Here is a 25,164-nt window from a genome sequence, read left to right as displayed (position 1 = left end):
AAATAACGTTTGACTGGCCGCCGAGCCATACTGTAGTGTACATGGTGACTGCTTGACTTAAAAAAAAAAAAAAAAAAAAAAAAAAAAATTATTAATAAAAATATTGAATAATTTTTTTTTTAATAATTTTTTTTTGGCTTCCCCTGTTATTTTACCCACGCGACGCCACTGTATACTACTGGAGAGTATACTACTGGAGAGTATACTACTGGAGATTATACTACTGGTGAGTATACTACTGGAGAGTATACTACTGGAGAGTATACTACTGGAGAGTATACTACTGGAGATTATACTACTGGAGAGTATACCACTTTGTGTGAAAAAATCTGAACTAATTTGATCAATGCCATTCCTTAAGGGTAAATGTTAGGCCCCATATTTTTCACATAATTTGCGAGCACTATAGAGTATTATTATTATTTCATGAAGATGCTACACAACTCTATATATGACATTATCCATAGAAAATGGATTCCTTGAAAGTAGGTATACAAGTAGATATAAGTACAGTAGATATATAGGTATATAGATATATGTGTGTGTATATATATAGATTGTTGATACATTACATGACTACTCTTTTTAATGTGGATGTGGGTGATGATTTAAGTTTTTAAACTGTGTGGATATCAAACAGGGAAGAAAGTATCATATTGTCTTTTGGCCATGGCGGGGTTGGCATGTATAGAATGTCATTCACCACGATTCAGTTATCTGGATGGCAATGGAAATTCCAAGAGAAGCCCTAATCTGATTTGTTCATACAAGTAAACAGTGTTGTTACTAAACATGCGTTACATGTCACTAGTCTCTACCCACTCAATTAAATAGTGATTTATTATCTGCCTCTCTCTCTCTCTCTCTCTCTCTCTCTCTCTCTCTCTCTCTCTCTCTCTCTCTCTCTCTCTCTCTCTCTCTCTCTCTCTCTCTCTCTCTCTCTCTCTGCGTGTGCTTTGATGGGGGCGCGCAGAGATAAGCAGGGGGGGTGGGAGGGGGGGTTGAGCAAACTGGCCGGAGGAACTTCCTTCCTAGACAGCCCGAATAAAAAAAACATGGCTCACGGTTTTTATAAACGGGGGCTATATTCAGTTCACGCTCAGTCAGTGACATCAGTGTATCAATCTCGGATCCTCGGATAGAGAACATTATAGCGGCCGGTCAGCTGGTTCATTAGAAGAAGCGTATATATATCTCTTTCGACCTGGAGATGGGACACAACACGCACACCACCACACACGCCCTTCTCCTCGTCTCGCTCGTCTTCCTGCTGGTGAGGAGGAGGGTGGACGGGGGGCCGGCGGTGGTCTCGTCTCGACGACTTTGCAACCACAAACAGTGTTTTGTCGCCGTGCCGGAGCGGTACGACTTCGAGGGCTCTCGAGAACAGTGCAAGGAACGCACGGGTGGTGGGCATTTAATGACAGTGCAGTCGCCCGACCTGCACAAAGACCTGGTCCGTTTACTGCGCGGTCATTACACTGGAAACTATTGGATCGGTTTGCAGCTGCCGGTGGACAAGTGTCCCGACAGCGCGTCCCCGCTGCGCGGCTACAGGTGGATCATAGACGACAAGGCGACCGACTTCAACAACTGGGGCCCCGCGTCGTCGTCGGTCGACGCCCTCTGCGCGCACAGGTGCGTCTCCGTGGGGAGTGGGACCGACAACAACTCGACGTGGGCGCAGGAGACGTGCGACACCGTGACGGAGGGGTTTATCTGCGAGTATCCGCTGGTCGAGCCCTGCGCACCGCTGGCCCACTCGTCGGCGGAATACACGGTTTACGCCATGCCGGAGTTGAAGTTCGACGAGGCGAGCGCCGCGTACCCCCAGGGAACCATCGCCGTCGAGAGGCCGTCGGGGCTCAAACACATCTGCGCCGAGCACCGCTGGATCCCGGCGCCGTGGTCCTGCGACGTGCTGAACGGCGGCTGCGGGGACGTGTGCCGCGACCACGCGTGCGCCTGCAGTGCGCCAGGGAGCACTCTCCGTGCCAATAACGTTACGTGCAGCGCCCCCAGCGCCCCCGCCCTGCCCGGCGAGGAATTAGAAGCTGACCCGTGTTCGGGAGGAGACGGGTACCTGGCGACGGGGGAGGAGGACAGGGAGGGGTGTGTGGATGATGTGGACATGAAAAGGGGTAATAACGAATGCCTGGACCGAGACGGGTGCGCCGGTGATGGCGAGAGGCCGGAGGAATGCGCGGAGGGTTACGTCCTGGAGGACGGCGTGTGCGTCAGCGTCGAGATCTGTGACAAGTGTGAGCACATGAAATGCGAGTTATCCGACGGCGTGTATCAGTGTTTCTGTCGCAATGGCTTCGTCGTGTGGGACAAGGACCCCACCAGGTATGTGTGGGGGGGGGGGGGCACCAGCTATGAATTGAAAATGGGGGGACCCTGATGTAAACAAGACAAACGTCTTTCTCTGGTCTGCATCCCCTTTAACAAGTGTGTGTATTGAGCCGTACTGTATTGTATTGATTGATTGATTGAAAAGTGTATTAACAGATTGCAGAATGGGTACAGTACAGTACAGCTCAATACACACAATTGTTTTAAGGGGATGCAGACCAGAGAAAGACTTTCGTCTTGTTTACATCAGGGTCCCCCATTTCCAATTCATCATAACATAATATGACATACATGACATACAGATAGACAGTACTGCTACATCTATACATTTATGACATATCAGATTTACAAATATACAGTACTGTTTTTGATACAAAAAAATAGTCTAAAAAAGAGAGTATATACATTTGACGAAGAAACTGTACATTGGAGGAGGTTGGTAGGTGGGGTGGAGGGGGGGGGTTGGGTAGGTGGGGTTGGGTGGGGGGTACATTGGAGTATGGTGGGTGGTGGGGGGGTGTATTGATTGTGTGTATTGAGCCGTACTGTATTGTACCCATTCTGCAATCTGTTAAATAAAGTTTTCATTCATTCATTCATTCAGGTGTCTGCAACACTGCGACCGTCGAGACTGTCCGTCCAACTGCATCGAGCCGAGCGACCCGAAGGAGGAGCCGCAGTGTTACTGTCCCGGGGGCTACATCCAGGACCGGAGGAACGGCACCTCCGTCTGCACCGACATCGACGAGTGCGAGCAGGCGAGGCAGTGCGACCACACGTGCGTGAACACGTACGGCTCGTACACCTGTTTGTGCGACGCGGGGTTCGACCTGTACCTTGGCTATAAGTGTATAGTCGCCGCCGGTGGTGACGATGGATCAGGAGGCGGCGGCTCCACGTCGACGTCGCACTACATCAGCGCATCGAACGCCATTTCCCCGACTGTCATACCGCCGTATATAAAGACGGGCAGCGTGTTGGGGATAGTGGTGTTCGTCGCCTTGTTCGTGGGCTTGTCGTGCTTCGCGGTGCACCGCGCGCTGAGGCGCTGCAGGACGTTCGAGATCGCCAGCTCGCTCCGAGGCGCAGACCACGTGCAGGACATATTCCACCTGCAACAGGTGATGACGGAGAAATACAAAAGGTTCTCCTTCGATAAACAGTGGGACAACAACGACCACCAACGACAATAATCCAACTGTGTACTGAATGTATTTGGTTCTCGTCATGGATATATAGTTCAAGTTCAAGTTTGATTTGTCACATAACATTACATTTAGTCATTCAGCTGAACGCTTTTATCCAAAGCGACTTACAAGTTCTGTACGACAGGTCATCAGGAAGGGCACAACTCTATCAGCTATAATGTACATTACAGTGAAATGTGGTTCTGTATGAGCCCCCCTGGGATTGTGCTTCATACAGTAAAAAGTAAAAAGAATAAAGGCCAAACACTATACAAAAGATACAATATACAAACTAAAGTACAACCTAAAGTGAAGTACAAAATGCAAACAATAAAGTATACAAATGCAAGCTTTTTCAAATGCAACAATGCAAGGATGAGGTATAGGCTATTTCGCAGAGTAAATTTGACTCAAACTGAGAACATTTGACTCAAACTGAGTAAAATTTTACTCAGTTTGAGTCAAATGTTCTCAGTTTGAGTAAAATGTACTCTGCGAAATGTACTGTACTATATTACACATTGTATTGTTTATGAATGCAGGCATTTGTATGTGACATTAATTAAGACGTGTCGGTGGTGCCAGAAAATATCCCAAATGTTGCCTATATACTTTCATTAGTCTTTTCAGAATTATACTCAAGGCCTAAATGTATAGTGACGTGGGGCTATTTAACAACACCTATCATTTCACATCAATTGGACTATAAAACATGAACGTGCGTATTCAACGTAACGTGTATACACAGTACATTTCGCAGAGTAAATTTGACTCAAACTGAGTACATTTGACTCAGTTTGAGTAAAATGTACTCTGCGAAATGTACTGTGTAACGTCTGCTGAAGGTGTGTTCTTCTTCTTCCCCGACCCCGGCAGACTGAGTGTATTGTGGAGGTGCTGGAAAGATGATAGCAACATTTTTAGCGACATCATTTTGAAGGCCGCCGGTTGTGTCATTTTTACGGCACAATATTCTGTGTCCCTCCCACCTCTCCAACCCGTGACGCATTCCATCTCTAAACCATTGGCCTCTATGAGGCGAAAGGGTTCAGAGGTTCATTTATATACTATAAGAAGGTTGTATTTAAGTTATGAATTGCATCACTTTTATGAACTACCGTTTTATATGCAGTGCGAAAAAAGATGCGGTATTTCCTTTGGAATGTATAGTGGAATATATAACCTAAAAGTGGCAACAATTGAAACAAACGATGCAATTGGTAATTAAGCCTTTATTTAAAGTGCATTTATATATACAATACAATACAATGATATAACAAAATGACTCTAAAGCCCTAAGATCAAAATACAAAACAACTGTACGGGGGAATCGATAGAGACAATAGCCTGGACACTTTACACAAAACCTAAATGTCTGTGATTAAAGGTAAAGGTAAGAACTTCAATTATATAACAAAGTGGCCTTAAAGCTCTAAGATAAAAAAAAAAAAATTAAATACGGGGGGAATCGATAGAGACTATAGCCTGGACACTTTACACAAAACCTAAATGTCTGTGATTAAAGGTATATATAAGAACTTCTTATGTGTCTGAATTGGGGGCCAGCCAGACAGGGGGTCATGGACATGTAAGCTGCTGGCTGCAAAAGCTTAGCAAAACAGGGCACATAGCAGCTCAGCAATAGCATAATAGCCTGACTGTTTAATCAAGTTCACTAATCAAAGGTATTACGTAAATGGTAAAAATGGCTGCATTTATATAGCAGCTTTTATCCAAAGCGCTTTACAATTTGCTCGTCACATTTTTACCCACGCACTCACGCATTCACACAGCACCGACGGCAGAGGCGACCATGCAAGGTGCCAAACTGCTCATCGGGAGCAGTTAGGGGTTAATTAAGTGTCTTGCTCAAGGACACACGCTGCCCGGGCATGGGAGGACCGGGAACCTCCGGATTACCAGTCGACTGCTCTATACCTCCCGATCACTGTCGCCACACTTTATACCCGTCAAGTCTATAGCCACTGAAACACGTGCTCCTCAAAACTACTCGGATACTGCGGTCGCTTTGATTGATTGATTGATTGATTGAAAAAGTTACAAAGTTCACTTCACGTCTGTTGGTTGATTGTTATTGATTTACTTGCGTGATGTTGAACCAGCTTATCGATGACTGAAGAACAAAACCTCCTATATATCTGCATTAAAAAAGGGGGTTAAACCACATATCTGCACTTTGCGAGGCTCTATCCTGGTCGATATTGTTAATACATAATAATAGTAATATAGTCCAAAAACGGTGGATTGTAATTTGGGTATCCTTAAAAAAATTGCATTCTGCACGAAAACAACACTTTGTCAAGAATGTGACTTTTTCAGATATAGGTTTTGTTCTTCGGCCATGACTGTGTTTTGTCTTAATCGTGCCACGGTCCACAGAGATGCCGTGGTCGCTTCGAGAGAACAGCAAACCCAAAGATGAATGTGAAACTATATGCTGCCGGAACGAATGATAATGGGTTATGAAAACACATTTGCACCTTTCTATACACTGTTAATCGACTGCCTATTATTATAAGCTTTCACTTGTTGAAAAAATATATATATAACGTTTTGGTTGTGAAAATGAAACTTTTGTATGAAACAAAGTAAATTAAGGTAAAAAAAATAAATAAATAAAAACGTTACTCACAAATCGTATTTATTTTTGTGGCGTCTCGGCTGAGTTGATTTTGCCTTCTCTCTCCTCTCTCTCTCCCCCCTCTCTCTCCCTATCTCTCCCTATCTGTCTCTCCTATCTCTCTCCCTCCCCCTCCCTCTCTTTCTCTCCCTCCCCCTTTCTCTCCCTCCCCCTCTCCCCCCCCCTCTCTCTCTCCCCCCCCCCCCTCTCTCTCTCTCTCTCTCTCTCTCTCTCTCTCTCACACACACACACACACACACACAATAGAAGGGGGGGCGCCAGTGAGAGGTAAAACGCGCCTCTATGCGTGCGCGTAAATGCGTGCGTAATTTGGGGTGCAGTGTTCGGTGCCGTGCCGCGCCGCCGCAGTAGTGGGAGATAACTAAGCGACCCCCGTCGGATAAAAAGGAACTTCCTTCCTCGACCAAAACACTATAAACATGGAGGAGGTCGGGGTTTATAAAAGGCAGCTGCTACCCGCGGGGTAAATAACAGACTCTCTCAAACAAGCCCGGCGCAGACGCGATATATTACGCGCACGATTTCTTATATAACTACAAATTAACGACAACCAGACTTTCAAAAATGAAGGCTGTTATTATAGTGCTATTATTATTCACCACGGTTCTGACCTTCCTGGTGACAACGAGGGCGGACGGGGATCGGATAGCGGTGGTACCGGGGGAGGACAAAGCGTACTGCATTGGGAACCGGTGCTTCGCGGTGTTCCACTCCGCCTCGGTGGTGGAGGAAGCCCAGCGGCGCTGTGCAGAGACGCCCGGGGGAGGGGGACACCTGATGACGGTTCGAACCGCGGTGTCCCGGGACGCTCTTCTGGTTCTGCTGCCGCCGAGCCAACAACAACAACAGTACTGGGTCGGGTTGGTTCTGCAGGGCGGCTGTCCCGAGGCGGCGGCGAAACGCCGGGGGTTCACGTGGTGGGGTGAAGAAGAAGAAGGAGAAAGCGACCCGGACGACGACGACACCAACTGGGCTGCAGCCTTCGACGGCAGCTGTGCCTCGACGTGTGTCGCGGTGTCGCCGGTCGACGGGTTCAAATGGAGACAGCGGCCGTGCGACGCGGTGGCGGCCGGCTTCCTCTGCGAGTACAGCTTCGTGGAGCCCTGCGAGCGCGTTATGGAGCTGGAGGGCCAAATAACAAGCGTGAACTACAGTATCATCAGCTATGGGTTCGAGGGGGGAGGAGAAGATTTCCCGTCGTTGCCCCCCGGGAGCACGGCCACACTGCACCCCTCGGAGGCGAAATACATCTGCTCGTCCGGCCGGTGGATGAAGGCGCCCTGGGCATGCGAGATCTACGACGGTGGGTGTGAACACCGGTGCGTGCAGGAAGATCGCCGTCATGAGGATCACGGCCACGGGGAGGCTGAGCCGCCCGTGTGCTTCTGTCCACCGGGACAAGTCGTGAATCCCGGCAACAATGTGACGTGCGAAGTGGCCCCGGAGGACCACCCGTGCCCCCACTGCTCGCAGTGGTGCTCCCGGCTGAGCGACGCCGACACGTACACGTGCAAGTGCGACCACGGGTTCCAGCTGGCGGAGGACGGGAGCACCTGCAGGTACCAGTGACCCCTATACAAAAGTGCAGTACAGTACTAAACTATATATCTGTATGTCACTATGTCATGAATGATGTCATGTATGTTGTGTGTATGTCATAAATGTCACTATGAATTGAAGATGGGGGACCCTGATGTAAACAAGACAAACGTCTTTTCTCTGGTCTGCATCCCCTTAACAATTGTGTGTATTGAGCCCGGCCGCAGGGGTGCGTTGCTCATGGGACGGGGTTGCACGCTGTGAAACCGGCTCTGTGAGCAGAAGCACGCGCATGCACACAGGAATGCGCTGCACTCGACTGATGGCCAACTCGCTAAGTACCCAGTACCCACCTGGCTACTTTGCACAACAATAGCGCAGGTCGTCAGGCGTGTTCAAATACGTCCTCAGATACATTCACACAAAAACGTGTGAATGAAATGTGTTACATTCCATTCGTAGAGGCAATTAGGCATTGTCTTTAGTCTGTGCGTAGTACGCGAGGGAACCTTTATGCGCGTGCGCGTGGCGTCATTAAAACACCACGCAACCAGCTTTGAAATCACACCAACGCAAGCCTGTTGAGCCGTACTGTATTTGTACCCATTCTGCAATCTGTTCAATAAAGTTTTCATTCATTCATTCATTCAGGGACATCGACGAATGCTCCGACGAGAGACAGTGCCCGGAGGACAACTACAAGTGCAAGAACACCGTCGGCGGGTTTCAGTGCGCGTGTCGGGACGGATACAAGGCCGCGGGCGCGGACGACAACTGCGTGGACATAGACGAGTGCGCGAGTGCTCCGTGCGAACACATGTGCGACAACACCCCCGGCGGTTATGGGTGTTCGTGTTTCGAAGGATACATCGCAATACCGGACACTCCGAACAGGTGCGCGCTGCACTGCGGGCGCGTGGAGTGCCCCGCCGAATGCGACCCCAACGATCGATTTCAATGCCATTGCCCACACGGCTACATCGCCGAGGAGAGGGGGAACGACGTGTTCTGCATCGACATCGACGAGTGTGAGATGTACACCTGTGACCAAGATTGCGAAAACACGTACGGGGGCTTCGCGTGCTCCTGCTCCGCGGGTTTCACGCTGGTCAGCGGCTACCGGTGTGAGAAGAACGAGGAGGATAAGGATACGGATGAAGATAAAGACCCCACCGACAGATGGGAGGGCTCCGGGGTCACGACGCCGTACCCCCCCGTGACGCCGAGTGTCAAATACACAGAGCCGACGGCGGAGCCCTCCACGATCACGGCGGGGGGGCTCCTGGGGATAATAGTGTGCGTCGTCTTGGTGATCCTGGTGATGGTTTTCTTGGCCCACCTCATCCTCAAACGGCGCGGTACATTTGAGAGCGGGAGCGGCGCGCTCAAGGCCCCGGGGGACGAGGGCCACGATTTAGAGCACGTGACGACGAGCGGTGATAAGTGTGAACAACATACATCCTCGGATATACATTGAAGACGAAACACTTGAATGAGACTGTGAATGTTGCCCCTTGTTTTGCAAGTTGCCTTTGGGATATTAGAGTTCTGATGCTGAAGCATCCGGGTGAGACAAGCACACACCTGCCAATTCTGAAATGACTGCTATTAGGCTTATCTGTAATGCAAACCACCCCAACAGCATGCAAATGATATGTGCCAAATTGTTGTTGTTATTGTTTTTTTTGTGTTTTCTTTTTTTTTCTTTTGTGTCTGTAATGAAACAGTATTAAATTATGAAAGTGGTAGGCTATTGTGTGGGTTGTCTTCTTCAGGGCACTGTCCCCATTGGCCATCATCACCTACTCCAAACATAGGAGGGTGGCGCCATCTTGTGGACCAAAAGTGACATTGTTACTCTGGTTGTTCAAACAGTTTTCAAGTTTTGTTTTGTTTGTCACATATAATGTCCATTACAGTGAAATGCTTGGTTCTGTATGAGCCTCCTGGAATTGTGATTCATATAGTAAAAAGGTAAAAAGAATAAAGACCAAACGCTACAAAATGTACAATATACAAACTAAAGTGGGGGCAACAGTGGCTCAGGAGGTAGAGCAGTCGTCTGGTAAAATGGAGGATCCCGGTTCGATTCCCGCTCCTCCCGGGCAGCGTGTCGAAGTGTCCTTGAGCAAGACACTTAACCCCTAATGGCTTCCGATGAGCAGGTTGGCACCTTGCACGGTCACCTCTGCCGTCGGTGTGTGAGTTAATGGGAGAAATGTGAGGAACAAATTGTAAAAGCGCTTTGGATAAAAGATGCTATATAAGATGCACCATTTAAAGTTTTGTGATGTTTGTAGCTTTGTTTTTAGGGCCTTTGAGGTGCTTTGGTACCATGAGGTGCAAGCATAGTCGTAGTACCCTTGAATGAGTGCTCCTGTTAGAGTCTTCAGGGTATTCTTGTTTACTATAGAGAGGAGATCCGGTACAAGAATCTTGTTCGTTGGTTTACTTTTTTGATTACATTGGTTGCCATTTTGTCACAGGGAAGATTTGCCTCTAGGGTGGAACCCAGGTAGGTAATTATTAATTCCCTTTGAATTGTAGTGGAGTAAAAGTATAAAGTTCCCTAAAAGGAAAATACTCACGTAAAGTACAAGTAACAAGTACAGTACTTGAGTAAAAGTACTTAGTTACTTTCCACCACTGTCTATAACATACTTTACAATATAGCCAGAAACAACAAACATGCTATAGTTTAGCACACAGAGCACCAAGATTGATGTGGACTAGAATGTGAATATGGACTATAGAATAATATGATCTGGACTAGAATGTGAATATGGACTAGAATAATATGATCTGGACTAGAATGTGAATATGGACTAGAATAATATGATCTGGACTAGAATGTGAATATGGACTATAGAATAATATGATCTGGACTAGAATGTGAATATGGACTATAGAATAATATGATCTGGACTAGAATGTGAATATGGACTATAGAATAATAAGATCTGGACTAGAATGTGAATATGGACTATAGAATAATATGATCTGGACTAGAATGTGAAGTCCAGGCTGCCCCAGTAGAGGCTAGCCTACTCCAATACACCAAGGACTTGGAGAAAGGTTGACAAACAGAACAGAGAGAGAAAACATTCCCTCCACATTAAATTCCTGATATTTTACATGTGTTGGTCAATTTCTTTTTGGTCTAGGTATCAGTGGCTCAGGAGGTAGAGCAGTCATCTGGTAATCGGAAGGTTCCCGGTTTGATTCCCGTTTCTACCGGTGTGAGTGAATGGGTAAAATGTGAGGAACAAATTGTAAAAGCGCTTTGGATAAAAGCACTATATAAATACACTATTTACCATTTAATTCTTTAATAGCCTATATGCAATATCACTTAGGTCCTTCTGATTCCAAGCCCTTTATATTTTAATATAAATTCATAACTTTATTTTAAATATAATTGTATTACATTTATTATAATAATATATTATTATTATTATCATTATTAATACTTTTCAACAGGTAAGACTATTGGACTATTGGTCATTTGACCAGAAGGTCTAAAGCTAAAAACGACCACAGTAACAAATAGTTCCATAAGACTTATTGGCCAGAATTTTGGAAATTGCGAAATATGGCTTTTTACAGAGTTACACAAGAAACCAGAACATAGTGCCTTCTCATCAGGAAACTGCTTGCAAATAGGTTGCAGACTCGTTAGTAGAGGGACTTAAAACTGGACCAACGACCAAGACTTCACCACTTGTTAGTTCTGAAGGGATATGATGAATGACATTCATTAAATAGGTTATTATTACTGAGACTAAAGCTGGACTATTCACTGAGGACAGAGACGAGTGCATGACTTCAGTAAAGGTATGTTTCTTTCTTTCTTTCTTTCTTTCTTTCTTTCTTTCTTTCTTTCTTTCTTTCTTTCTTTCTTTCTTTCTTTCTTTCTTTCTTTCTTTCTTTCTTTCTTTCTTTCTTTCTTTCTTTCTTTCTTTCTTTCTTTCTTTCTTTGTCTTGGTCATGGAAAGTTGCCTGCTATTACCGGTATAGCTTCCTCACTAACAGACAAACGGTTTAAAATAATTCCTGGCCACAATCTTTCAACTGGAATTGTCCTAAAAAGGAAACAAGCTCATCAAACATTAGTCACAAATGTTTTGTGTTTAATACATGCATGGGACCACAGGAAGACTGTCATTGAATTGAATGGGGATCCTAAACAAAGCGATACAAGTTTTAGATTTAAATCCTCGCACTGTCATTGGTTGAAATTACTTCTATAGAGTTCTCTAAGAAATATTGTAATCACTAAACTCTACAGATCTGTGATTGTAATGTTGTTTTGACTGAAAACCATGCATAATACATATTTTATAGGCCTATTCATTTCCATTTGACTTCCATCCAAAAATACTGGATTGCGGCTTTCATTTGAATGTCCCTACAGCCTTACCGAGTGAACTTAGTCATGAATGGAACTTAGTCAACATCAGTCATAAATGGATGTAAACAAACAGGGGGAAAAAGGCAGTAGACTGTGAACCCGTCAGTGTAAACATTGTTCAACAACCTTGTACCTCCCAACGTGACGCAGGCTACCATAGCTATTCATTTTACATTTCCATGGTCGTTTAATATAAAATTGGTAATTAGTTGATTTTGAATAAAAGGATAAAATCACTATATAAATGCACCATTTACCATTTAACTCTTTAATAGCCTATATGCAATATCACTTAGGTTCTTCTGATTCCAAGCCCTTTATATTTTTATAAAATTGGTAATTAGTTGAATTTCCTCTCTCTAAGGTGATAATGTGGAAGTTGGCTCTTCAGACGTTCATCCTTGGAGTGTATCTGCAGGTACTGTATGAGGTGGTATCTTTTTATCTGCAGTTATGAGGTGGTATCTTTATATATATACACAGGTATTTTTAGTATTTGTATTTATTTATTAACACTTTGATCGCCGGGGTTAAATTCATAATTTACCATCCCTCGCCAGCCCTATTTAACATGGAGAAGTTCCCCTTCTTTGCAGGGCTATAACTTTTACAATTTTATTGCTAAATTGACATTATTATGGCCCATTCAACGTCCTATATCTATTGTTCAGGGTGTAGCAACGTTATACTTTTTCATTCACATATTCATACTAAAATACGGTCTAAAGTATAAGTATGATTTTTATCGTTTTCTGCAGCTTTCTCCAGAATTTGATTTATAGCCCTAAATGCATTATATTGATGATCAAATACAGTTTGGTAGGAATCTGTGCGAGATAAAAAAAAATTCAGATGGACGTACTTCTAGAAGTTACTACGTATGATCTGATGATGACCGGATGGGGGGGGGGGTCGTTTATAATTCCGTGGGCAACGTATATCATTCATCTAGCATTGGGTGATATGATCATTAGAGCAGTTAGTATCGAAGATTTTTTTTTTTAAATAACGCTGAAACTCACCGTAGCTTCCTCTCGCCGTTGGGAGATGAGCGTGGAACAGAATTTTTTCTATTATGGGATGTCGAAATATCCGATCCATTTCCAGGTTGTATAATAGTATATACGTCCAAATCATGTTGTTTATCGAGTTATTGGTAACGGATCACTATCCGTTGTGATCAGCTCGAGTCCTGGGAATATTAGCGAGTGATCGGACCGAATTGAAATGAGCACCAGCTTCCACTTCCTGTTGTAGAGTTGAGAGGGGCTCAACAGTACATGTCATGTCTCCGCGGGAGAAATATGATTTCGATCACAGATTTTTGAAATATTGATATCAAAGACGCTGTCCAGCGTCTTTGGCAGAATGAGCATGGCGGGGAAAGGCGTGTTTCAGCGTCTCCGGCGATTAAAGTGTTAACAGAAAGAGTTAAACAAAAGTCAAAAAATACATAATAACCATATTGTGTAGGAGAAGTTTAGAAGCTTATCGAGATCTTCCCCTGTTTTGTAAAATCAAACATACAAAAATATACATATTAAAAAAAATACCAGTAATACATTCAAAAGATGTGTTAATACAAACACATACACACAGTACATACATGCATATATACTGCATATAATACATAACCACCCACCCACCTGCCAATCCAAACGATTTTTTGTCGATACCTCTCCAGTCCCGTTTGCAAATGCTCTAGGGCCTCAGGGCTCTAACATCCGGTCCTCTATTAGAAACCTCAGAGTGATTTTTGATAGTGCCTTCAAATTCACCAAACAGGTCAGTTCAGTGGTTAGGAACAGCTTTTTCCACCTCAGAACCCTAGCGAAGACCAAGGCCTATATCTCTCCCAGAGCGACCTGGAGAGAGTGATCCATGCCCTCATCACAACTCGGCTGGATTACTGCAATGCTCTCTATACTGGCATTGCTCGATCAGGCATCACTCCGCCGCCTACAGCTCGTCCAAAATGCGGCTGCCCGACTCCTCACCAGCACTAAAAAAAATTTAGCACATCACCCCAGTCCTGGCCTCACTCCACTGGCTCCCCGTCCGTCACCGCATTGATTTTAAATGACTTTGAACTGGGAAATGAACCATCAACAATGTTGTTGTCTCAAAAAGACAACAATAAACGATTTGACTAGCTAAACAGATTAATAGATCAATTAAACTAGTTGTTTAACTTGTTTACATTACAAGTAGCTGGTGGAACGATAAAATAGACATACCAGCCACAGCCTGCAGATGGCAGCATTTGACAGGTTGATGGGTATAAGGATACACTCAGCTCACAGTTCATAATGATGATAATAATAACAATAAAAATAACAATAATATAACAATAACAATAATAATACACTTTATTTGTATAGCATCTTTCAAACAAGAATTGCAGCCCAAAGTGCTTCACAGCAGTGATGTGTAGACACAAAATAGACATAGAATTGCCATAATTATAGACAGGCATAAAATGAGCAGAGAATTTATAACCTCCTGTACATTTTGATTTTTATTTTATTTCTGTCATTCAAATCTAAAAAAGATTAGCAGGTTTCTGAAAAATTTAAGCAATGCATAAAGTGCAGACATAGAATGAGTATAAAAGTAATACTACAAGCAAACCAAGCACCCTTAGAGGCCCCCAGGAGGGGGGGGGGGGGGGGGGGGGGGTAAAAACCACCAGCCGGCAAGGAGGTTGGATGGGGAGGCGGGCCCACAAACCAATTATCCTTTCGGGTTGTTATTGAAAACACTATGTAGTTTTGGGAGATACATTTGACAGAGAGAGAAGTGGGGAAACTGTCCTCAGAGGATCATTTGTGTGTCTGGAACACAAATAAAGTGCATAGCGCTGCAGTAGTAAGGGCTGGGCCCGTAATTTGGTTATTCTAGGCTCACGTTTGGTTCACAGTGCCACAATAATAGAATAATGATAAGAATTACTGGTATAGTAAAAATGTATATATATATATCTTTTATATTTCACATTATAAGCATATAACAACATATAACAAGACATACCATAACACAATATGTAAAGAATAATACAAGTAAATAAAATAAAATATTATAGTAATAATAATTAACAGATCATCAACAGACAATAACAATGACATTTGAGGCGGTCGGGTGGCGGAGATTGCGCTCGTCACCAATGCAAGAGGCTGCGGTCTCGACTCCCGGAGTCAGCATTGCCCTGCGGCTTGGGCCGGTCGTCATACTAACTCGTTTGGCTGAGTTAGGGGGAGGGAAGTCGTGGGTGGTAATCTGGCGTTGTGGACAGCGACGCCTATACAGGTCAGGTCTGGGCGCCTACTCAGCGAAAGGCAGGAAATGGTGAAGGCAGCGTGACCTCCCACGTGTTACGCTTCACCAATGAGAGTCCTCGCTGCCAGGTGAAAAAAGAGCAACTGGCTGTCTCCACATGTGTCGGAGGAAGCATGTGGTGGACTTCAGGGCTCCCTTGTACTGACCAGTAGGAGGAACATGCGCACAACAACCAGGTAGGGGAGGGGGGAATTGGCATAACGACAAAATTGGGATGGGGAGAAAAAATAGAAAATCAGGCGGAGAAAAAGAGGATAAAAAAAAAAAAAAAAAAAAATGACATTTGAGGTCACAAGACAAAGAGAACAGGACAAATAAAAAAATATATATAATTATAAAAATATATAAAAATATATAAATGATAAAAATAATGAACTAGAGCTAAAAGACACAACTTCCCCTAACCCCTCCCCCCACCTGCAGGACCTCTCAGGACCAACCACCCGATCCCGCTCTGTTGCTAGATCATTAGTAAAAATGTTTTGTAAACTAATTGAGTGTTATCAATTGTTCCAATCTTTTCTAATGGTTGCATTCCTGTATCTGCAGGTAGCCACAGGCTCTACACCATGCGACCTATCTGGTTCCATAGCCCGCTGTACGTCTAAACACCACCACTGGGTCCCTGCTCTGCCTCCCTACATCACCCACCTGTACCTGGATATGAACTACATCAGTGAGATCAACGACACCTCCCTCTCAGGCATTGAAAAGCTGCAGTACTTGGATCTTGCATGGCAGCATGGTGGCCCTCTTGTTATACGCAACAACGCCTTCCACAGACAAAGAAACCTGACTCGGCTGATGCTAAGTGGCAACATTGGGCTTCGCCTGGAGTCCAATGCGTTCGTGGGACTGTCCAACTTGAGGAATCTCTTTTTGGGTTATTGTTCTTTGGGGCAGTCTATATTAGAGGGCAGCTATCTGCAGCCATTGTTGTCCTTGGAGACTCTTGACCTGAAGTATAACCAATTACGGAGACTTCGGCCTGCACTGTTCTTTTTGAACCTCACTCACTTCACAGAGTTGGACCTTAAACTGAACAAAATTCAAAGCATCTGTGAGGGGGACCTGCTTGGCTTCCAGGGAAAACACTTCCTGTTCCTCAACTTGAATTCAAACAACTACAATAGATTGTATCCGCATGGCTTCAACTGGGACCAATGTGGGAATCCCTTCAGAGGGGTGTCATTTGGGATCCTTGACATATCCTCCAATGGCTTTCACGTTGACAAGGCGAGACAGTTCTTCAACGCCATTGAGGGGACGAAAATCGGTCATCTCATAATTAAGGATGGATCCATGGGGAAAGGATTTTCACATGACAATATCCCTGATCCGGACCGGCGCACATTCCAAGGCCTCCAGAATAGTTCAGTCGTTGTTTTGGATTTGTCTGGAAGTCGTATATTTTCTTTGCAACAGGGTGTCTTCAGTTCTCTGAAAGAAGCCATAATAATTGACATTTCCCAAAACAAAATTAATCAGATAGACAGAAATGCCTTTGATGGTCTTCAAGGAAATGTGCGGACACTCAACCTGTCACACAACCTCTTAGGAGAAATCTATTCCCACACATTCGATCGACTGATGGACCTTAGAGTGTTAGACTTGTCTTACAACCATATTGGCATTTTGGGTTATGAGTCATTCAAAGGACTTCCCAACTTAAGACTCTTAGATCTAACGAGAAACTCTCTCCGGGACCTGGGTTTTCCTGCACCATTACCGCGCTTAGAATATCTTAGGTTGGATGGTAATAATTTACAGTCGCTGTACGGTCTGGCTAAGTTTGCCAGTAATAGTATTGAATTGGACATTAGCAACAACAGGTTAGCAAACTTGGAAGATGTTTATGATATTTTAATTGGCTTCAAAAGTATCAGACATCTCTTCTATGGTGGGAACTTCATCATTTGGTGCTCCCCACAAAGGACAGTGTCTCGGTCAAACAGTTTGGAAAAACTGAATCTCGACAGAAGTTCCTTGCAGACCATATGGGCTATGGGGACATGCCTGGACCTCTTTGATCCTCTTGAGAATCTAACGACTCTCAGTTTGAGGTTCAACTTATTGCAGTCCCTCCCTCAGGACATTTTCAAGGGTCTCACGTCTGTGACGACGATCGACCTCTCCTCCAATTCCTTGACCTATCTCCAACCAGATGTCTTCCCAAAGAGCCTGAAAAGACTCGACCTCTCCAACAACATCCTGGCCTCCCCTGACCCCGCCAGCTTCCGCTATCTCAGCTTCCTCAACCTAATGACAAACCCGTTCCTCTGCGATTGCAACCTGGCGAGCTTCCTGACGTGGGCGAACGGAACCAACGTGACATTCTTGAGTCCCGTCACGGAGTTCAGGTGTGAGTTTCCCCCGGACCTCCACAACGTCTCTCTGTTGGAGTACAGCCGAGTCGCCAAGCTATGCAAAGAGAGGATAACCAGAGCCCTGTTGAAGATCTGAGGCAGTGCTCTGTAGCCTGTAGGGTCCCCCAATTGGGGGAGCCTGCTATTTTTTTATCATAAATCGATCAATACAGACCGTATTAATTAATGTTGTGTTTCTTTTTCAAATGTAGCCAAGAGTAAAGACCATAACCCTATCAAAACAGCAGTCAAAGTGTATATTTTCAGCAGTACATTTGTCTACCGATGTTTAAAAGATTGACCGGAAATAAGAATTTATCGGAAAAATGCTATCTCTCTTTTATCGTAAAACCGTGAGGAAATGACTAAAATCCAGATTTGACCCTGATGTAAACAAGACGAAAGTCTTTCTCTGGTCTGCATCCCCTTAACACTTGTGTGTATTGAGCCGTACTGTATTGTACCCATTCTGCAATCTGTTAATAAAACGTTCATTCAATCAATCAATCTACACAGTGATTGATTGAATGAACATTTTATTAACAGATTGCAGATTGGGTACAATACAGTACGGCTTAATACACACAATTGTTAAGGGGATGCAGACCAGAGAAAGACTTTCGTCTTGTTTACATCAGGGTCCCAGTACTAAATACCTGTATGTACCTATGCCATAAATGTCATGTATGTTGAGTATGTCATAAATGTCAATATGAATTGAAAATGGGGGACCCTGATGTAAACAAGACAAACGTCTTTCTCTGGTATGCATCCCCTTAACAATTGTGTGTATTGAGCCGTACTGTATTGTACCCATTCTGCAATCTGTTAAATAAAGTTTTCATTCATTCATTCATTCCCCCATTTTCAATTCATAATGCATTGTAAGTAAGGGTGCAACTTGCTCCGTGCAATCCATTCTTTGTGGATTTAGCCCTCCATCTCAAGAAGGTGGTGAATGAGCTCAATGATCGAGCTCGGTGGTTGCACATTGCAATTGGGCAATATTGTCTGCAATTGTAACATGATGTTATTCAACGGCAAAGATGCAAAAAAAATCATAATTTATAATCTCCTTTGTTTCACCACAATTTACTCAAGCCTAGTAACATACACAATATTTCTATGGGAATATATACTCCCAGGTCCCTAGATGTTCCTAGATACCAAGAACATGCTAATTGACCTTGTAGAAGTGGAGCAATCTTCCATTTACTTGGGCATGTACCTTTAGGTGACATTTCTGAAAATAGGACTACAGTTTATAGGCTTTGTGTCCACCGGGGAATTTTTTTTCAAGACAAACCGCTTTGAAAAGCAAAAAAAAAAAGCTCAGAGCGTTTTCCTGAGTCTCGCGACTGCCGCGGCTCCGCCACTTCCTCGATGTTGATTGGTCGGTCGAAAAAAGTGACCTTGATGAGCGGCGCTCCTCTCCAAAAGTTGAACTAGTTTCAACTTTAGGCGCTGGGAGCGCTCCGCCCAAAAACGCTGCCGCCGAGAGCGCTAAAACGCGAGGCGCGGCGCTGGGAAAAGGAGCGCGCTTGTCGCTTCTGTAGCATAGAAATTAATGACAGAAAGGAGCTGACAACTCATAAAACGTCCCCGGTCGACACGGGCCCAGGTCCTTTCACTACCACACTACCAAATGGTTAACCCTCTGACTGCGACAATACAGAAGGTTAACCCTTTCACTACCACACGACCAAAGGGCTAATCCTTTCACTGAGACAATACCGAAGGTTAAGGCCCTTTCTCAGACGGGACCCTCCCCATACCCAGTAGCACTTAACTCCAGAGTGTCACTCCGTAGGAAGTCACACTCGCAGCTCTAGAGAGGGCACTTGAAGTTGTTATTAAAGGGAGGGTGTATAAAGAAACTGCAAACTTTGGGATGTCACTCGATGCCACTCAACCTTTGGTACCGCCATCACAATGGCTACCTACATCATACATACATATGATACATATAAATTACGATACATATAAATTATACCTCTATATAGAGGACATGAAAGATCGGCATTGCGTATGTTAATAAATGTATAGCACAGTAGTATGAATAATATGAATTCATAAACCCTAAAAGAAAATAGCTCTAATTCACAAGTTTATTGAAAAAAAGATGCTAGTGCACGTAGTTATTTTTATGGTGACATTGAGGTTGGTTTGTCAAGTCAACTGTACTATAGGTTAGTAGGACACTACCATTGTGAAAATCATGGTAGTTTGATGTTAATTTCAGTTTTACCATGGTATCGGCCATTGTATAAATAAGTTACCCTGGTAATGTATCGTCATGGTACAACTGTTGTACTAAAATAATACTATAATCCAATTTAAACCATGATAATGGTGGTAATATCATGGTATTTGCAGCATTATCTGGTCACTATTATCATATAGTGACTAAATGTATACCTTTTTTGAAATACCATAATATCTTTTCTGAAATACCATGATACCTTTTTGAAATACCATGATACTTTTTTTAAATAACATTTGTAATTTGTTTGTAATTTGGAAATGTTTGTAAGGGTATGATCAGCTTTTAGTACTGAAATGGATTAGCCTACAGATATAATTAGAAGCACCAGATGAAGAAATGCAATGCACATGATCAGTTACAGTGTACAAGTTAATTTTTAATTGTCCTTTCTAGAAAGTTAAACACATTCACAACCAGCTGCTACCAGCGGTTACCAAGTGCAAGTTACCAGGTGCACCAACTGTACAGTACGCCGACAACCAGTCGATTATTAGCTGATTGATATCAATGCGTAACCTGATGAAAACAAAATTACAAACATTACAAAACAAACTGGTCAGACTACTGCTTGACCTTACTCCTAGAACCCATCTCACCCCTGCCCACTTTGACAACCTAGGATGGCTTAGAGTAGACGACAGAGTACAGCAACTTTCAATGGGCCTGGTCTACAAGATACACTACACGACTAAGGTACCCATGTACATGTCAAAATACTTCCCAAAGGTCAGTGAATACCACGACCACAACACCAGAGGGAGCTCCACAAATCATGTTAAACCCAGATTTGGCTCAAACAAGGGACTAAACACGTTTTCGCAATTATGCCACATCAATGTGGAACGCCCTACCCAAAGCTGTAAAGGAATGTGAATCACTACCCACTTTCAAAACCACTCTCAAAGAGCACCTACGGGAGACTGCAATTCGAAACTGGCCCCTGTAAATGTCCAAACCCAACCCCCTCCAATGTAGCCTACAGTAACCCAACTAACCCAATAATACACGAGACCCTCTTCTTGGGACCAAGTAAGGTTTAGTCGATAATCCAATGTACAAACGAGAAGACATGCAGGGTCGGGACGGTCCGAGACGACACCGGGACCCCCGGGACCCCCCTGAACACAGCAGAAGCCACAGCGAGCCCCCCACGCAAGGAACCCCAAAACCAGTCAGCGAACCGAGGGAGCCCAACGCTGAGGACCAACCAAAAATCCACCAAAGCACACGCAAGAGACCAATACCCAACTCCGGGGAAGGCCTAGGAAAGGTCCAGTCGAAGCCACAGGCGCCATAGGCGCCAACCAAACTTTTCAACATGGTAACCTAACGAGTGGAATTATTATCTCTAATGAATTGTTCGTTCGACCAGAATATCTGACGTAAAAAATAAATACACAGTATAGGCTATACGACCACAGACAACGTGTAAATCGCTTCGGATAAATAAAAGCATCAGCGACATTATCCAAATGGTGTGCGACATATAGGCCTGGGGGCGAGTTGTTTGGTCTGAAGCAAGACTATCAGGTGAAACGTATGACTAAATATGCTGTATTACAGAGGAGTTTTGGCGATTGCAAACAGGGAACTTTGAATCTTTGGTAGAGAAAGGTGTAACCTGCTCTTTCACCGCGGGGATCCGTTCAGGTACGTCATTCCTCTTGACCATTACTTACCGACAGATTCCGTCTAAAACGACGCACAGATCCACCCACACTTTGGGGCAGGCGTGTTGCCCAATTTCAACTGCGATTTCCCCCAAAAGGAAACAAGCTCATACAGTTTTGTGCAATAGTTTACAGAGATATGCACCCCTTTGTCAACTGTTTATTATGCACTATTATTAAACTATAGAAAATAGCTATTAGAATAATAAACAAAGCTATTATAGTTACCTTGAATTAGGGATGCTCGATATTGGCTTTTTTACCGATACCGATATTCCGATATTGTCCAACTCTTAATTTCCGATACCGATATCAACCGATATCAACCGATACCGATATATGCAGGGTTTCCCACCCCAAAAAACTGAATAATTTCAGGTAACTAATCATTTCACTGGATATATATATAACAAATATTGTTATTGTTTTTTTCTTTTTTTAAACCGATACCGATATTTTCCGATATCACATTTTACTGCCGATATCGGCCGATAATATCGGTCGGCCGATAATATCGGACATCCCTACCTTGAATCGACAAATCCTTTTTTTCATAAACTAAGTCCTGCACATAAAAATTTGTAGATATGGTGTACATAAAAACCTTGGAAATCATTTTTCGTGTAGAGAGTAAAAGTCTACTAGTTTGTATTCAATGTCTCTTTCAACCAAGAGAAGGAAAGTATAATTTAAGAGGGTTGTGTATTCTTAAAACATGTAAAAAGGTAAGAACTAATGTAAAAGCTATAGATGTGTTTCAATTTTGGGAGTTCAATTATTATGGAATAGCCTTAGTGACGTGTTGAAGTTGTGTATAGGGGAGATTTTAAAAAGCCTCTTAAAGGATCAAATAATTCAGGGGTACAGTTTTGAGTAAAACATCAAACATTTGTTTTTTTCTTTAGAAAAATTATATCTTGCAGCCTATTTTAAGTTTTTCTTTCTTATATTAAAATATATTTCGTTTTTAAGACTTTGTAAAGGATAGGCAAAAATAAGCATGTGCTTCAGCCTATTCCTTTTTTTCGGTCGTTGATTTTGGATTTTGTGTGTGAGCTTGCCTTGAATACTGTATGTACATTTGTGATTTTTTTTCTTTTGCAAGTCCACACAGGTGTGTTTGATTTGTCTGTAAACAAGACCGAAAAATAAACTTCATTCATTCATTCATTCATTCATTCATTCACATTTTATATTCATATTCAAAATGTGTATTACCTATATTTATTGTCTTTCTATTACCATGCCCATATATGTACGTCCACTCCCCCGTGCTGCTATGACACCTGCATTTCCACAAGGGGATCAATAAAGCAATATTTTTATCTTATCTTATCCTACATGCATGTGAGCCCAGGAAGACTATATCATTACCCTTATGCAAAAGTGTTATGGTAGTTTTATTGTATAAATGATTTCACATACTGCCATGGTCAAAGTTATGTATCGCAATGCAGTGGCGATTCTAGGAATTTTCAAACAAGGGGGCACAAGGGGGGCAAGAGCTAGTATGGAGGGGCACAAAAAAAATACGGAAGTAATGTGATACATGCAATGTTTTTTTATTTTTTTTATATAGCCGGTAAGTATAAAGGAAGTTTGGTTTATCTAGACAGGTAGTGGTAGTGGTTCCCTCATGTTCACTGTCTGAGGTCTCTGGCTCATCTCCAGAGGTAGCTGTTACAAAAATCCAATGTACTTGACAATAAGCCTACTCATGTATCTAGTTTCCAATGAACATTGCACGGTCATATACATTTGAGCTATACTATTCAATAAACAATATATTATCAAAGATGAAGTGATTGTGAACTAAAAGATTTTGGCAAAACTCTGAGAATGTTATGCTTAGAACAATAGACCCGTTACTGATATATTGTGCCTATAATTTACTCTTTCGCTCTAACCGATATAATTAGAAGCAGCAGATGAAGAAATGCAATGCACATGATCAGTTACAGTGTACAAGTACATTTTTAATTGTCCTTTCTAGAAAGTTAAACACATTCACAACCAGCTGCTACCAGCGGTTACCAAGTGCAAGTTACCAGGTGCACCAACTGTACAGTACGCCGACAACCAGTCGATTATTAGCTGATTGATACCAATGCGTAACCTGATGAAAACAAAATTACAAACATCACAAAACAAACTGGTGAGACTACTGCTTGACCTTAATCCTAGAACCCATCTCACCCACTTTGACAACCTAGGATGGCTTAGAGTAGACGACAGAGTACAGCAACTTTCAATGGGCCTGGTCTACAAGATACACTACACGACTAAGGTACCCATGTACATGTCAAAATACTTCCCAAAGGTCAGTGAATACCACGACCACAACACCAGAGGGAGCTCCACAAATCATGTTAAACCCAGATTTGGCTCAAACAAGGGACTAAACACGTTTTCGCAATTATGCCACATCAATGTGGAACGCCCTACCCAAAGCTGTAAAGGAATGTGAATCACTACCCACTTTCAAAACCACTCTCAAAGAGCACCTACGGGAGACTGCAATTCGAAACTGGCCCCTGTAAATGTCCTAACCCAACCCCCTCCAATGTAGCCTACAGTAACCCAACTAACCCAATAATACACGAGACCCTCTTCTTGGGACCAAGTAAGGTTTCGTCGATAATCCAATGTACAAACGAGAAGACATGCAGGGTCGGGACGGTCCGAGACGACACCGGGACCCCCGGGACCCCCCTGAACACAGCAGAAGCCACAGCGAGCCCCCCACGCAAGGAACCCCAAAACCAGTCAGCGAACCGAGGGAGCCCAACGCTGAAGACCAACCAAAAATCCACCAAAGCTACCCAACTCCGGGGAAGGCCTAGGAAAGGTCCAGTCGAAGCCACAGGCGCCATAGGCTCCAACCAAACTTTTCAACATGGTAACCTAACGAGTGGAATTATTATCTCTAATGAATTGTTCGTTCGACCAGAATATCTGACGTAAAAAATAAATACACAGTATAGGCTATACGACCACAGACAACGTGTAAATCGCTTCGGATAAATAAAAGCATCAGCGACATTATCCAAATGGTGTGCGACATATAGGCCTGGGGGCGAGTTGTTTGGTCTGAAGCAAGACTATCAGGTGAAACGTATGACTAAATATGCTGTATTACAGAGGAGTTTTGGCGATTGCAAACAGGGAACTTTGAATCTTTGGTAGAGAAAGGTGTAACCTGCTCTTTCACCGCGGGGATCCGTTCAGGTACGTCATTCCTCTTGACCATTACTTACCGACAGATTCCGTCTAAAACGACGCACAGATCCACCCACACTTTGGGGCAGGCGTGTTGCCCAATTTCAACTGCGATTTCCCCCAAAAGGAAACAAGCTCATACAGTTTTGTGCA

The 25,164-nt window shown here is 43.6% G+C and overlaps 3 protein-coding genes across 3 annotated transcripts in view; all 3 read left to right on the top strand.

The window, feature by feature from the left end:
- The first annotated feature begins 1,118 nt into the window (after positions 1 to 1,118).
- Positions 1,119 to 3,987, top strand: LOC311228553 (thrombomodulin-like). Its single transcript, XM_084314451.1, has 2 exons — positions 1,119 to 2,349; positions 2,960 to 3,987. Exons 1-2 carry the CDS (start codon positions 1,211 to 1,213, stop codon positions 3,546 to 3,548), a joined length of 1,728 nt encoding a protein of 575 aa, XP_084170577.1. The 5' UTR covers positions 1,119 to 1,210; the 3' UTR covers positions 3,549 to 3,987.
- Positions 3,988 to 6,562: 2,575 nt separating this feature from the next.
- Positions 6,563 to 9,489, top strand: thbd (thrombomodulin). The gene is made up of 2 exons (XM_084314898.1): positions 6,563 to 7,763; positions 8,395 to 9,489. Exons 1-2 carry the CDS (start codon positions 6,769 to 6,771, stop codon positions 9,218 to 9,220), a joined length of 1,821 nt encoding a protein of 606 aa, XP_084171024.1. The 5' UTR covers positions 6,563 to 6,768; the 3' UTR covers positions 9,221 to 9,489.
- A 3,035-nt stretch (positions 9,490 to 12,524) lies between these two features.
- Positions 12,525 to 25,164, top strand: part of LOC311228398 (toll-like receptor 5) — a gene marked incomplete at both ends in the record, with an annotated part of 56,140 nt that continues 43,500 nt past the window's right edge. The window contains 2 exons of the mRNA XM_084314305.1: positions 12,525 to 12,572; positions 16,040 to 17,935. Of these exons, the coding sequence (XP_084170431.1) occupies positions 12,525 to 12,572; positions 16,040 to 17,935 (1,944 nt within the window). The remainder of the gene's footprint in view (positions 12,573 to 16,039; positions 17,936 to 25,164) is intronic.

Source organism: Notolepis coatsorum (assembly GCF_963971535.1).
Source record: "Notolepis coatsorum genome assembly, chromosome: 5".
NCBI lineage: Eukaryota > Metazoa > Chordata > Actinopteri > Aulopiformes > Paralepididae > Notolepis > Notolepis coatsorum.
The sequence above is the reverse complement of the archived record's forward strand: the minus strand, read 5'-3'. Positions and strand labels throughout refer to the sequence as shown.

Coding starts and splice junctions, on each gene's coding strand:
- LOC311228553 (XM_084314451.1), top strand. CDS start 1,211: ATGGGACACAACACGCACACCACCACACACGCCCTTCTCCTCGTCTCG. Junction 2,350..2,959: donor TGGGACAAGGACCCCACCAG/GTATGTGTGGGG, acceptor TCATTCATTCAG/GTGTCTGCAACACTGCGACC.
- thbd (XM_084314898.1), top strand. CDS start 6,769: ATGAAGGCTGTTATTATAGTGCTATTATTATTCACCACGGTTCTGACC. Junction 7,764..8,394: donor GAGGACGGGAGCACCTGCAG/GTACCAGTGACC, acceptor TCATTCATTCAG/GGACATCGACGAATGCTCCG.